At 27.3% G+C, this 16,580-nt stretch overlaps 2 protein-coding genes across 4 annotated transcripts in view; one reads left to right on the forward strand and one right to left on the reverse strand.

Annotated features, from left to right (window-relative positions):
• LOC100166803 (transmembrane GTPase Marf) overlaps positions 1 to 3,467 on the reverse strand; it is a 9,374-nt gene extending 5,907 nt beyond the window's left edge. The window contains exons 1-6 of one of the 3 annotated variants that reach the window (XM_016803495.2): positions 3,252 to 3,467; positions 3,060 to 3,090; positions 2,657 to 2,888; positions 1,740 to 1,869; positions 1,118 to 1,280; positions 802 to 1,035 (exon numbers count right to left, since the gene is read on the reverse strand). In XM_016803495.2, coding sequence (XP_016658984.1) covers positions 802 to 1,035; positions 1,118 to 1,280; positions 1,740 to 1,869; positions 2,657 to 2,837 — 708 coding nt within the window. In that variant the 5' untranslated portion in view covers positions 2,838 to 2,888; positions 3,060 to 3,090; positions 3,252 to 3,467. The remainder of the gene's footprint in view (positions 1 to 801; positions 1,036 to 1,117; positions 1,281 to 1,739; positions 1,870 to 2,656; positions 2,889 to 3,059; positions 3,091 to 3,251) is intronic. The other 2 variants (XM_003243688.4, XM_003243686.4) reach the window with 2 other exon arrangements.
• Positions 3,468 to 16,082: 12,615 nt separating this feature from the next.
• Positions 16,083 to 16,503, forward strand: LOC115034160 (cytochrome P450 4d1-like). The gene is made up of 2 exons (XM_029489994.1): positions 16,083 to 16,306; positions 16,379 to 16,503. Exons 1-2 carry the CDS (start codon positions 16,144 to 16,146, stop codon positions 16,501 to 16,503), a joined length of 288 nt encoding a protein of 95 aa, XP_029345854.1. The 5' UTR covers positions 16,083 to 16,143.
• Positions 16,504 to 16,580: the final 77 nt, after the last annotated feature.

Below are 16,580 nucleotides of genomic sequence, written 5' to 3' on the forward strand. Positions count from 1 at the left end.
AAAGTGTAAAAATTAATACAAGGCTCCTGATACAATGTTACAATAGCAGTTGAAAAATATTAAAAATACATAGGCACAATTATTTTTTATAAGCATTTGAAGTTGAAATTTTGACAAAATTTATCAAATTTAAAATTGAATAATTATTTTGTAGTTAAACATTTGTAAAATGTTCAACTTTTATATCTAATGATTGAAAATTCAAAACAAGATTTCACGTAAATATTTAATTCTGTTACCAAAAATTCTAAGAAATACATAAGCACAGTTTATTTTTATAGTAATTTTAATTTCAAATTTGGACGAAATTACATATTAAAAAACCTGGAATAACTATTTTAGTTATTTTGTTGTGATAGTATAATATTATTTGTGGGTACTTGAAACTTCTAAAGTATACTATATTATATATCTGTGATAGTACCACGGTTTGTTGTTGATGTATAACGCGTTACCTAATGGATATTGTGATATGATTAATTTGGAATTTATTGTTGATACCTATTATAGGTCAATTTTTTTTTATTACTATAGATAAGTATACCTATAATATGTATGTCTAATAACTAGACTGACAAATCGTCTCCGCTCAGAATAGTTTTTCTTATACAGTGATATTATATCATTGAATTCAAATTTAATACTATCCATTATACAGTGACCCACTTGTAACCTACTGTACAGCAGAGCGACATCCACTTACCCACCTTTTTTTGTTTAAGTTTGGATCTACCTACTCTAAAATATTAATTTCATAATTCATATATTGAATATTATTTAGAATATACACAATTGACTTACAGTAACCATTAATGTGGATTCGGCATTAGCAACTAACACAAAAACATCAGCATCGATACAATGTGCATCAATCCAATCATCCAAATGTGGAGTAACATCCACCCCTGGAGAGTCAACTAAAGCTACATCATCTCTTAGTAAGCTACATTTATCTTTTGGCCAATAAACATGTACCAATTCTTTTTCATTCAATTGTTTTTCATAATTCAATGCATGTGCTAAGTGAGTAACGGACTAAAAAATAAATTTCATAAATAAATTAAATTAAAACACTTATCATAAAAATGTAAACATACAATAGTGGACAACTACTTACTTCTACATTCTGTTTTTCATTACTACCTTCAGTAACTAAATATGCATCACCAGTTTGAGACCCTTCAACTTGCAGAAAACAATTAGTTGTATGACCAATACCGCTAGGAAGGACTTTTTCACCCAACATCGCATTTACAACTGTACTCTTTCCATTGCTCGTTCTAAATATTGTATTAATGTTTTAAATTTCTTGTTAATAAAACTAATATTTAATATGATATACTATCATAAAGATTTTGTTCTCCAAATAAACACAATCAATGAAATTTATTATGATTGTAAATAAAATTTAAAAAATATTTACAAGCTATAATAATAAAAAATGTTTAAATTTAAATTCATAACATAAAATTAAGAAGAACGCAAAAAAAATATCTTTTGCTCTACTGTTAATAGTTAGTAGTAAATATAATAAATATTATAATACAGTAAAATCTCCCTACCTAAAAGGATACCTTTAAATAGCGGAAGTTTTTTTGAGAGCAAACTACTAACTTTTTAGAAACTAAACCTTCTGAATAGTGGACAAAATTTCGGCGACCAAGAATATCTGGTATTTAGAAATTTCACTTTATTTGTAAGTTTTAACCTACATACAATCAAACAAAAAAAACACAAACCTGCCAAAGAACGCAACTTTCATATGATCACGAGTCAACACTTCACAAATTCCTTTGACTTTTGATCTATAATCCAATATAGACTTTAATTCATTTTCAACAATCACATCAGGACATATCTTATTTACATCTAAAAAATATAATTATAATAATTATTATAGTATTAATAAATTATAAAATATAAAATTGTATGAACATTGAATACATCCACCAAGTCTAACACTGTACATACATTTTTAAACTGTATCCTTAATACATTAATACTTTGATTATTTTTTTTTTTAATACCTAAATAAGTATAATATGTTCTAATATTATAATAGTGTACTTATGACAAAAAGAAGTGATAAATATAAAAATTTAACAAAATTTTAGCAAAATTCTACAATTCATAATAGGTAATTCAATTATAATTTTTTTATAGAAATACCTAAATAAAATTGTTACTTTAAATAATTATTCTGTTTTAATAATATTTGCGAATAACATAAATAGAATATTAATATACCTATTATTAATTGACCAATAAGTATGGTTTGTAGGAAATTTGTATGTACAGTAAAAAAATAAAAATTTGTCTCTAACTTCAAGCTCAAGCTGCCAATAACAAATTTCTCATTTTAAATAAAGTATATTACTGTAATAATTATACCGAACCAGACTTAATGTAAAAAAATATCAGAATTTTAAACACATTTTATTTAATTATATTTCAATTTTAACATAGGTAAATGTATTATTTCTTTGTAAATAACACTAGAGGATTGTTGGAGCTTTCTAGCTTAGAGATAGTGAGTACACTCGGGGGGAGATCAAGGAATACAGTAGGTACTGTATATAAGTCATATAAATAATAAATATTAAGTAAATACTTGTAGTTTTAATAATAAATTGTTAACGAATGTGACAATAATTACCAATCATGCGTTCAGATGCATCAGTCACATAATCTTGAATATCAACAAATATGTTATTGATTTGTTTTTTAGCTTGGCCAAAGACCTGTAAAGGTGAAGAAATTTGTTCATCTATTAATGGATTACGAGATGCTACTAATGAATCACCAAATCCAATTGTGCGATTTATATAAGCAGCCATTTAAGAAAAATGTATGATGGACGGTGACAACATGCAAAGCTCAAATGCTACCTGCCGAAAAAAAAAACAAAAAAAAACAAATTAGAAATAATAATTGGTATAGTAGCTCAATAAACATCAAATAACATAATATTTATGTTGTTACGTGGATGTCCTAAAATACTTTTAACATCCTATAGGTACTTTTAAATCGTGCATGTTAAAATAACTTTGGAATCATACCTGTTTATTCCAAGACATTAATTTAAGTACACTAAACAAATAAAAGTTCTTATTAATTTATAGAATCCATTCAACTTTGATCGGGTTGAACTTTGTATCAAATGTATTAAATAGTTTGTTTTAGTATAGATCAGGGAAGTTTTGATGATAAACCAACATCTATTTATGTTTAGATTATTGTTCTATACTTACGTTTATTCAATTCAAGAGAATATCAATTATTGACCAAAAAATCAATGCCTGTGGTCTATATTCAACTGAAATCATATTACACAAGACGCAAAAGAACAGTAATCATATTTTCCACAGAACAACAACAACAATTATACTTTTCGTTTTTTTAATCTCTTTTCTACGAGATTCTCTTTGCCGTTTCAAGCAAGAGAAAAAATTGTTAAATTAATAGTCCCGTGCCTGTGCGGCCGTGCCTTAAGATAGTGTAAAAATGATAATAAAAAATACGATAAGATTAAACAGGTTGACCGAGAGTGTAAAAACACTGGTGTGTGACGGAGAAAATATTTATGCACTTGTTGGTGAAACTGTGCGCAAGCCAACATTGTAAAAGGCGGCATTTCCATCGTGGTTGTAGAATATATGGGTCTACGCAGTCGATTAGTCGAACGAATTTTAATATTATTGGTTCATATTTTGAATATAAATAGGTAAATAATATGTAAACATTCATACTTATTTTAACAAATTATATTAACTTATAAGTCATAACCGAAACGTCCAAAACTTACTTCTAACAAACGTTTGGTAAAAAATCAAAATCACTCTTTTCTCCTTCAATAATAATATAATTTCCTATACTTGAGTTGTTTGGCCGTCTAGGAAATGTTCAAGATAATTATAATATTTGTATCGTTTATTTTTATAAAAATAATTATTTAAAAAAACCGTAAGTACCAAAAATAATTCAAATAAATTTCATAAAACCTTAAGTCATATAATAGGTACAACTAATAATATAAGTCAGGGGTGGCCAAACGGTCGATCGCGATCGACTGGTCGATCTTGGAAGATTTCTAAGTCGATCCCCTTGTTAGAATTTATTAATTATTCTTATGCATTTGTCATTTAGTAGATTCATATAAATACATATATTTCGGATTAACCTGTTAGTGTGAAATGGCATTTTCTCACAGGAAATTTATAAAAGCTGATTAGGTTAGGTTTAGACTTCAGCACGGAGTTTTCATTTGGCCATGATATATTATTTATATAAGTATGTTTAGTATTAATATTAAATAATTTTTTTACATTAGTCGATCCTAAAAGAAAAAATATACCCTCAGTAGATCTTAATCAAAAAAAGTTTGGTCACCCCTGATATAAGTAATGGAAACATGGAATAAACAATGGTTCAACTAGTGTGGTGCTGAGGGGTACTTGTGCATCCCCAAATTTAAAACGTGCAACCCCAAAAAATAAGACTTTTTATTAAATTTTGATTATTTTGAAATAAAAATTATCAATAAATACATAAATGTTGTACTATACCTATATACCACCTGTAGGTATATTGAGGAGTACCTATAATAATAATAGGTACTTTCTAATCGCTATTATGTTACCGTTTCCCAACTATAACATAATATTTTGAAATAATTATTAGCTTATTAATTAATATTGTATAGAACTAGTCACAGATGCGTATACGGGGTTTTATCGACTCCGCCGTTTTAATATCAATTCCGCCGACTATCGATTCCGCTGGTTATTTATTTATATTGATTCCGCCTATTATCGATTCCGCCAGTTATTTATTCATGTTGATTCCGCCGACTGTTTATTAAACAATAACCAAAGTATCATATTATACAGAATTTTTTTTTTAATTAACAGTATAGGTTAGGGTACACTAAGTATGCCATAATACTATAATAGTATAAACTAAGTTTTATTTAAATAAAAACATTTCAAAAAAAAATGCAATCATTGTCGTCCATAACGGATAATAATATGTATTAAAATCCTAAAATAAAAACCTACAAAATGAAGTAAGATCGTCATATTATTTTTAAATAATGAATTAATAATAATAATTAAAATATATAGGTACCTATTGTACATGCCGCAATATATGGTAAAAAAATAAAAATTAAAGTAATAAAAATATACAATATGGTCAATTTTTAAAATAATGATTTGATGCTAGTTTTATATAGGTGAATCTATCAATTTTTTTTATTTATATAACCGTCAAAAATGTTTGGTATATATTAGCAAACATAAGCCTTTTAAGAGTTCGGCGTAATTGATAACCGGCGGAATCAATGTGTAAAAATGTTCAGCGGAGTTGATACGCGGCACAATCGATAGGTTTTTTACAGGTAAAAAGGTAAATTCGGCGCAATTGATACCCGTTTTTACTCCCTGATTTTATAACATCCGTGTGACGGGACTGGGTCTATTCATGTTTATAAATTTAAATACCTAATTCATGTATAATATAATTGGGTATAATAATTACTTCTTCTTCTTCTTCTTCTTCTTTGGGGTTTGTTTACAGTAGTTTTAAATTATTTAAAGGATGATAATGATATCCCCCGATACTTATTTAAAATTTAACACTGTCGTAATATTAAAACAATAACGATATAGTCAATATTATTATTTTTACTATATACCTGGTGATTAACTTAGCGTAGGACTCATTACTTAAAAAGTATTAGAATCTGAGCGGAGCGAAAGAATGTATTGGTTTTACAATGATGTGTGTTTTTTTTCTGTCTGTCAGCAAAATTTTGGATAGTAAGCAATGCTTTGAATTTGAGATCTGCATCTTTTCTGATAGAAAAGTGAACCTAGTTGGTACTTTTGGGAGATCAAAATTGAAAATTCCAAGTAGTTTTAGGAAGCATCGAGAATTTTTTCCGACAAATTACGAAAAACCGCTAAAAATAGGATTTCAATTTCTAACGCTTTGTTTATCACTATAGCAACAAATAAAAAATAATAATATTTTAAGGACTACGCTAATCACTCAGAATTGTTTTTTGTATACAATGGTTTATCATTGTATTCAAATATAACACTTCCATTACAATTACCTACTGTACAGCAGAGTGGTACCCACTTGTCCACCTTTTTATGTTTTTGAAAATATATTTTTTACATATGGTTTCAAGTCATTACAAAATGATATGTTTATTAAAAAATTATATTTTAGATTCTGAGTTTTTTTTTTTTTTTGTGTTTGTCATCACCTTTTAGGACAGTAAAAATGCTTGGATTTTCTTCAACAGTATCTTTTCTGATAGGAAAGTGAATCTAGTTGGTGCGTTCGGGAGGTCAAAATTTGAAATTTCCAATAGTTTTCAAAAGCGCCGTGAAAAACAAAAGAAAAATTAAGGAAAAACGGGAATTTTTAAGCAAAATCTGTTTTTGAGAAAATTGATTTTGGTTTTTGGTGTAACTTTAAAACAAATGACTGTAAATACATAAAATTTTCACTGGTTGTTTAAATTTCCTTTTTCTATACATGATAAAATTTTCAAAATATTTTGATTTGTTTTGAACTGCTTAAGAACGTATTCAGTTTCCAATATTATTAGTTTTTTTTTCTATGAATGTCAATAAAACTTCATTTGTTGAGTAAAAATACTTGAAAATTTAATACAAGATTCCTCATAATATTGTCTATCTTTATCAAAAAAAAAAATGTCTACAAAAAAGTCAAATTAAATTGTTATGACTTATGAGCGTTTGAAATTCATAGTTTTACAACATTTGGTATTCGCTCGATTTCTCATGTGACGATTTTCTTATTTAATTGTAATTAAAAAACGAATTACTGTATATATTTGAAAATTTCACTGAATGTTAATATTTTCATTTATTATACACTATAAAATTTTGAAAATACTTTGAATTTTTTTGAGCTGTTTATGGACATTCTCAGTTTTCAATTTTCTTAGTTTTTCTTTCTATAAATATCAATAAAACTTTATTTTTTGGGTAAAAAAGCGTGAAAATTTAATAGAAGGCTCCTGATATATTGTTACAGTAGCAGTTGAAAAATATTAAAAATACATAGGCACAATTTTTTTTTAAAAGCATTTAAAGATCAAATTTTGACAAAATTTATCAAAATGAAGATTCAATAATTATTTTGTAGTTAAAACTTAAAATTTATAAAATGGTCAACTTTTATATCTAAGGATTGAAAATTTAAAACAAGATTGCACGTGAGTAGTTAATTATGTCACTAAAAAATCTAAAAACACATAAGCACAGTTTATTTTTATACTCATTTTAAGTTCAAATTTGGACGAAATTACATATTAAAATACCTAGAATAACTATTTTAGTTATTTTGTTGCGATTGTATAATATTATTCGTGGGTACATGAAACTTCTAAAGTATGCTATTATATATCTATGATAGTATCACGGTTTGTTGTTGATGTATAACGCGTTATAAGTACCTAATGAATATTGTGATATGATTAATTTGAAATTTGTTATAGGTACCTATTATAGGTCAATTTTTTTTTTAATACCATAGATAAGTATATAATATGTCTTATACCTAGACTGACAGTATGTATACTATTTCATAAGTGCATGTAGGAAGTAAAATGATAGCATGAATATAATAATAAAGTATAAACTATTACTTAGTTTTTTAACTTAAAACACATGACTGTATAATATAAATATAATAATTATGCAATAACAGATAATTTTCATTTTTAATTTATATTAGTATATAGTAGTTTTTAATTAAAAATAATATAGACGCAGATATAGTGTATTTTAATCGCATTATATATTTTTATAATATTACATTCATAGTTTTTATTCTAGTGGAGTAACTTCAAACAGAACAATAGTCATATTGAAAAATTAGAGACTAGAATAACGACCGGACTAGTGATGTGCGGTAACGGATAATTTGTTCTATCGATTATTATTCGATTATTCATATATACTATCGAATAATTATTCAAATAATCCATGCTATTGAATAAGTATTTGAATATTGTCCATAATTTGAATATTAGTTATTCCAGTTGTATTGTTATTTTTAAAGTATTGTTGAGTAGAAAAGCACAAAAGTTTTTTTGTATTTTCTCAAGAATCTCAAATTCAAGAGGTAATTATTAAGTAATCATATTTATTTATTTGCATATTTTTAACTGTTATTCCTCAAATTGTACACCTTTTCAGTTTTCATGAGTATTTTATAATTTGTTTGTGCATATTTTGATTTTTTTATCTTCTATAACTTCCATGTCCTAGTTAAACTTATAATTTGTTTTTAAATTTCAAATTATATCATATTATAAAATATAAATTATGTCACAAACATGAATCAACTGGATTGAATAATATAAATTTAATACCTATTCATTAATTTTAAGTTGGATATACCTTCTAAAAACTTTGCCAAATCCTTTTTATATTTTTAATTATTATAGTACAAATAATGTAATGTTTTGAAAACAAATGTGTTATATTGTTATTGCTAAGTGCCCAAATATTATTGTTATAGATTTTCCTAATATTCAACTATAATATAAATAACTAAATTTAAACTCTCAAAATTTGATTTTAGATAAAATACAATGAAAACTTATGCTTGTACCTACTGGCTAGTGGCTACTGGCTACTAGTAAGTAGGTAGTTAACTATTTGGTGTTACAACTTTCCTGAAAAACTAACTGATAATAAAAAACAAATTACTTAAATAAATATTTATTCAAATATTAAACTAATAAATAATTATTATTCAATCGAATAATAACTACATATTCATTCGAATGACATGTGTCTTCCCGATTGTTGTAATAGGACTTAAATTGTTTGGATCAACATCACAACATATGAAAAATAATATATTATTGAAAAAAATATCTCAACCCATCAACCCATACCTAAATATTTTTTGATATTCTTCAGCGATCATCAGAAAAATAATTGATTATAAGAAGGGTTATAATATGCAGCCGTTTAGAATATGCGGTTAGGTCTATATTTTGGAGTTTTTATATTATTGTAAAACTTTAAAACGTACAAGTAATATTGATTACTTTTGTATAACAGTGTGCATGACGTGTCTAAATAATATACAATTAGTGTGCTGACTTTTCTATATCAAAACTATGTAACATCCAGTGTTTTTATTAACATCAATATTGTCTGTAATAGGTACATTTCACAACTCTGATTGTTAATATTTAGACAGGTTTTTACAAATAACTCTTTCAGACTAATTTAAATTCCTAATATAATGTACTACATAACAATTATGTGTGTTTTTTATGTTGAATTCAAATTTGATAAATCCATTAGCAGGGGCTGACTGGCCCACTGACCTACTGTCCTATAGAATAGTAGGCCCTTGAACTACGGGGGCGCGTGACCTTTCATTAATAAACGCCAAGTGGCCATAATTAGGTAAGGGATAGTACACCTTAAATCATTATTATCTTCAACTGTAATTTCTGAATTTTATAGTAATTTCTAATTTTATAAAATACCATAGATCGATACTCCTTGATAATATATTATTTGTGTGATTATAGTTGAATTAATTTATTTTTGTGGTAAAAATACTAATTTCTCCTCTGAATTTTCCGGAATTTGGGGTCTTCTATAAAAGGAGGTTAATAGGCTTTTACAGGCCCAGTCCATTACAGTGACCTATACAACACCTACTGTACAACAAAGCGGTAACCACTTACCCACCTAAAAAATACACATTTCTAGTTTTTTTTTTTTTTTAATTAGATATTTAAATTAAAAATATCGATTTTTAGTCATATTGTTGGAATTTAAAAATTAATATTATTCGTAGGGATTTAAATCTTACTGTCATATCTACTGTCACTATATTTTAATAAAGCAAATAAAGTTTTCAATTACTCGTTCAATAAACAATAACAAGGTAATTTATTATGCCTGGTTACTTTTTGGAAAACTTGCTCTAATTCTAGCCCATATTCATCTTATATAACAAATCACTTGAGGAATGGGCAATTTATCACTGCAAAATTTCATACTTAACGCTTTTAAAGATAGTTGTCAAGTGGATGTAATTTATACCGATTTTGCGAAAGCCTTCGACCGTGTCGATCATGCATTATTGATTATTATATTGGGTAAATTAGGGTTTAGTCACCATTAATATCTTATCTCACAAACAGGTCTTAGTTCACCCAAGTACACGGTTTCTATTCAAATACGGTCTCTGTCTCATCTGGAACTCCCCAAGGAGGTCACTTATCGCCCATACTATTTAATTTATTTATTAACGGACTATCACTTGTTTTAAAAAAATGCCAAATCCTGTTCTTTGCAGACGATTTAAAATATTTAATCGTATTTCCTCGTTGGAGGATTGCCTTGTTCTACAAGATGAATTAAATATCTTATCTATATGGTATCGTAACTGGGGCATGTGTCTCAATACTGATAAGTGTTACTCAATGTGTTTTTACTTTTTACAGATCCCGTGAACATATAACCTATACGTACTCTATAAATGATGTCCAACTTAGATCAGTCTCTTCAGTTACAGACTTAGGAGTAACTTTAACCACTAATTTAAATTTCCGTGATCATATTGAGTGTGTTGTGAAAAAATCGTTGAAAGTTCTAGGATTTATTAAGCACCATTCATCTGAATTTAAAGACCTTAGATCATTCAAATTCCTGTATTGTGCGTTAGTCAGATCATTTCTCGAATACGGAGGTCCTATCTGGAATCCATATACCAAAACTGATATCCATTTCATTGAACGCGTTCAAAATAGGTTTTTAAAATTCGTAGCCTTTAAATTTAATTTGACCATTGATAATCATGATTATACACAAATCAGATCTTTTCTTAACATTCCAGCCTTATCCTCCAGACGTGAAATAGCAGATATTATATCTTTTATTCATAAGTTAATTAATGATATCACCGATGATCCTGATCTTTTAAATTGCATCCCTTTTACTATTCCAGCCTAAAATAACTGAATAACCGTTCGACATCATTGTTTTACATTCCAGTATATAGCACAAACTATTTAAAAAACTCACCTATTCCTAGGGTTATAGCTCTATGCAATAAACTTTCGACGAGAGTTGACTTTTTCTTCTCTCCCTTAAGGGAGATATTAAATGACCACATGAACAATGTGAATACGTAATGCTGGGTTTGCCTATCAATTTTAATACTATTTTTCCTTTTTAGATTTTTGTAAACTTTATATACCTACCTATAAGATATTTATTGTATGTAATATTGTATTTCTTATGTATTTGTACTCTAACTATATTATCCTGTACTATAGGGCTTCGGCCCGTTTTATTCTACTGAATAAACTATTATTATTATTATTATTATTATTATTATTATTATATTATAATATACGATGGAGTAGTTGTTCTTTAAATTAAATATCAGCAATTAATTCTTAGCATTTCCTCGTGTCTTTTTTGCATGTGAAGTTGGCCCCTTGATATTGTCTGGTTAACTCGGGCCAACTCCAATATTGTGTAACTCATTTGTAACTATTTGTAACACGCTTCTGTTACAAATGGAGGGTTTATAAAAATAACCACTTCCAATAATTTACTAAATGTAAACTTTTTAACCAATTGTAACCATAGTTACCTCGCCCACGCGTGACATGATGATATACACGACGTATCTATGAATGCGCCTCACAATTTCCGAACAAATCCTCCAGTTGTCATTTATGGTTGAGTGGATGTAGGCAACAATTATTACTTGTTTTTTAGTAGTCTCCAGTTGGTGAAGTAAGTTCGTGCCGTTCGTTATAGTACTCCAATTTCTTTCAAGGCACAAATAATATATTAAAAAAAACACTCATAGTGAAAAAAAGTCGACTGTATACTTGACGCAATCATTCAATCAATCAATAAATTACAATATAGGTGGTAAAACTTTAAACATTTAAATACAATATCAAAAAAGCAGGTAAGTCACTCTGCTGTGAAATAGATTATAAGTGGGTCACTGTAATGTATGGTGTTAACTTTCAATTCAATGGTATACCTACTATCATTGCATAGGTACGAAAAACGATTCTGAACGGAGACGGTTTGTCAGTCAAAGGTAATTTATATTATATTTATAATGTTATTACTTATTAATACGGTAGCCTGTAAACTGAGTTAATATTATAAGATTACAAAAACATAACTAAAGTCTAAAATTCTATTCTTGGTTATTTAATATTTAATTTCCTCCAAATTTGAAAATAAAATTTATAAAAAACCAGTGTTTTTATATTTTTGAGATTTTTTGGTTACAGAATAACCTACTCTCGTGGAACCTTGTTGTCATTTTTCAATCTTTAGCTATAAAAGTTGAACATTTTATAAGTTTTTAACTACAAATTAATTATTAAATTTTAAATTCGATACATTTTGTCAAAATTTGAACTTTAAACGCTTATTCAAAAAAGTGTGCCTATGTATTTTTAATATTTTTTAACTGCTATTGTAACAATATATCAGGAGTCTTGAATTAAATTTTCACACTTTTTGATCCAATAAATACAATTTTATTGACGTTTATAGAAGAAAAACTAAAAAATTGAAATTAAAAATGTCTAAAAACATCTCGAAACGGGTAAAGAAATATTATTTTAAAAATGTTAACAAGTATACTGTATAGGAATTGATAAAATAAACATTTGATATACATTTCAAGTATCTACACTTATTTAACTACCATAGTGAACATAGTTGTAGGCGGGTGACTGGGCCCAACGCCTGTTAGATCAAACAAGAGAAAAAAAATATATTCTTGTAGACACTATAAAAAGTATAAGCTATACCTACTACTTAATGTAATTTTAAGCCGAAAAAACTATGGGCCCTTTACATACGTAAGCCCTGGGAACGTGGCTTCCTTTCCCCTCCTTATTTGGGCTAGGTGATAATGTAAATCGTTATGCAAGTATGCGACTGTTTATGTGATAATATTACTGCTCCGACTACTACGAAGTAAATGCCCATCCCCAGGACGTACAAACAAATTTATTAGAAACTCCAGTCAGGTATGGCATAGTATATTTTCATAACTAATATGAAAACATTATAATATAAAAAAAAAATTGTTTTTGCCTTAACAACTATGTACCATTCTACCTATTACAATTCACAACTATATAAAAATCAATTATACTTCAAGTCATAGGGGGAGGGGGGAATTCGTCCCCACTGACCCCCTCAAATACGCCACTGTATTTACATATTCATACATATTCCAACAAAATTTACGTCTTTGAGCCTAGTAACAGCCTGGTTGCACGTGTACACACGTGTGGTTCAGCGAGGTCAAGCATCGGTCGGCGTCACTATAGTTCCCGGATGGGTGACCTCCAGGTTTTAAGTGACGAATCTTCGCCCCACATACAAGTATTCACCTACTAACCTTAACCCATCCTACAAAATACTAAAGATAAAAAAAAATAATAAATATATATCTTAATATAACGAGTATTATATTTCGTACTTCACATATTTTTTCCGATTTAAATACAAACGTATTTAATATTCATATTATTCTAGTAATTTATTGAATATGCACTTGATGTACAAGAATAATATGTGAAAGAGTTGAAAAATTACTAATTATTATTTATGTTTTTCAAATTAAATCTAAAACTATAATATTTAATAAACTAAAAAATCATGAAAAAAATGTAGGTACTTAAATATGTAATACTTTACTGTGAAGGTGTATCAGAAATACCTGACAAATGTAATAACTTTTGTTCTAATCAACATTTAAAACAGTTTGCTCTACGAGTATAACAATTTCTATTTTTATTTTTAAATATTAAAAAAATAGATTTCATAAAACTTTTTTGGAAAAATTTAAAATACCTAGCTAATTTGTAAATCTAATGCTTATTAGTTAAGTAGTTTATTTTTTACATTTGTTTAAAATATCATTAATTTTTTTAGTCAATTCATTTAAATATTAATAATTGGTTTCAAAATATTATTTTTTGTTATTTTTTGGCATAGGTAAATCTTAAATCATGTATAATCCATATAACTTTCATAATTGTTTTCATAGCTTCTATCAACTTTTCATTTCTTAATTGTCAGGTCTTTCTGTTACTCGCATTGTATACCTAATGTACATTTTAAGTAGTAATAATACATTTTTCATGATTTTTTAAGTTTGAGGAAAATATAAAACTGCATACTTATACATATAAAGTTGATTAAAATTGTATTCGTTTCTTGAAATTCTGATGTGGGAAATGCAATTATTCATGGGAGCAAGAAAGAGTTTCTTCTGATCATTTTAATTTTTAAATATTTTTTTTTTCTAAAGAGAAAATAAAATATTTTTAAGAGCATAATATTTGAGCGCTTTTGCATTTAATTTTAGCATATATGGTACATTTTTAGGACTTAAATGCATGGATTTTTCATGGATTTTTATTTTTTAGAGCAACTATAAAGCCTTATTAGTTATTATCCTAAAATTATACAAAATATGACGTATATTATTTATTAATTAGTAAAATATTATTAAAATGCTATTTATAGTGGCTGTTTGCAAAAAGTTATCCTAATATTGATGATTTAAAACATGAACCTATAACAAGTATCAAGAGTTGTATGGTCCTGCAGGCACCAACTAGATTATAATGGTAATTAGTAACGATTATAATATTGACAATATTAAAACAACACAAATACCGTATGTTATAATAGATATTGTAAAAAACCTTACAAATTACAATATTAACAATATCACTAAAAATACGCATTTACTGATAGCCAGTAGCCACTAGTTCGCAATATGTAATATTTGTATAATGTATGTTACAGATGTAATTCAACAAAATACAATTATCTTAATATACTAATAATTCAATAACAAATAACAAAAATAATGATCAATCTTATTATTACCTATATACTATTATTGGTACCTACTAGATGGCTGATCCCGTGCACTTTGTTTCCCGTGAAAAATGGCAACTCTTAAAAAAATTATAATTGTTTAACCCCTTTTGAGTGTGACTTGCTGCCAGAGCCAAGAAGTGCCACTCAGCCACCCTAGTAGGCAATCCGACTACGTCTAATCTCGTACCTGATCTGCCCAAATAACCAATGACAACCAAATAAATAGTGATTTCTACTAATTATTTGTCCTACAACCTGAAATAGCAACCATTACGTATATAGGTATACAATTTTGATTATTTCCAATTTCAACCCCTTAAAATCAAAATGTTGCAACATATTTTCTTATTGCACGGTGAAATTTTATTACTCAGAATTTCATATATTATACACTAGCTGTATCACCCGATTTTGCCCGGGAAAAAATGTACACACTTAAAATGCGGTGCTACGTATATCAGCGTATCTTTATATCAGATAATGTCTTAAAGGAAATACATTTTAACGAATCGTTATAGTGATGTAAAAAAAGTTGAAACTAAATTTGTTTGATAACTCGTGGTATAGAAATAAAATAATCGGTGTTTTTCATACAACTCTCATGTATTTAATATCTAAACTATGTATGTAACAAGATTTATATTAGTCTATAGTAGTGTAGTTTATAATTTCTGTCAGTCTTTATTTACGACACCATGCATAAACGATTATATAATCGGTGCGTATGCATTTCTAGCAAACATCATAGGTACATTAAAGTTATATTTTAAACGTAAAAACGGATAACAGTTTAGTTACTGATATGACGAATAAAATCACGGCTTCTTAAACAACGGATTTGCATTTTTTTTTTAAGTAACAATACAATTGGAGATAATAGATCACTCGGAGGAGTATTTGAAATCAACAGTAGAGAAAAACTAGTGAATACAAGTGTTTATAAACAATTTATTATGTATAATAAGTATAAAAGTATAATTTTATAATATTGACATTATATACATATATAATCGTTGCATACCGATATTTTTCGTTTATAATTCAGGTTAAAGGTTTGTAATAAATTAAGACTAGATAAATATATTATTTACGAATCTAGTATAATATTGTGTTATATGTTTTTATAATAGAATCGAATTGCCGTTTAATACAGGTGGATTTAAATTTCAAATTGACAATGATTGAAATAATTGCTTACATAATTGGTATTGTTCTTGTGATGGTGTGGTGTTACTTCAAATGGCAAAACAGGCGCTTTGAAAAATTGGCTGCTATAATGCCGGGGCCTCCAGCGTACCCGATCATAGGAATAGGATATACATTTTTTGGCTCATCAGAACGTAATGAAAATAATAAATTTCTAAAAAAAAAAATTAATGTTTTACTTATGTATATTTTTTGATGTTCTTCAGACGTAATGAGCAAAATAATTGATTTGGTGAAAGAATATAATCTATCGCCAATTAAACTATGGTTAGGACCATATTTTGCAGTTTCCATTTCTAAACCAGAAGACTTACAAGTAATAACTTTTTAAAATAATAAATATTATAATATATTGGTCTAATGTCATCTAAATTTAAACAGTTATGTTAGTTAAACCAATAACTGTCA

The sequence above is a fragment of the Acyrthosiphon pisum genome, chromosome A2 (assembly GCF_005508785.2).
Source record: "Acyrthosiphon pisum isolate AL4f chromosome A2, pea_aphid_22Mar2018_4r6ur, whole genome shotgun sequence".
Lineage (NCBI taxonomy): Eukaryota > Metazoa > Arthropoda > Insecta > Hemiptera > Aphididae > Acyrthosiphon > Acyrthosiphon pisum.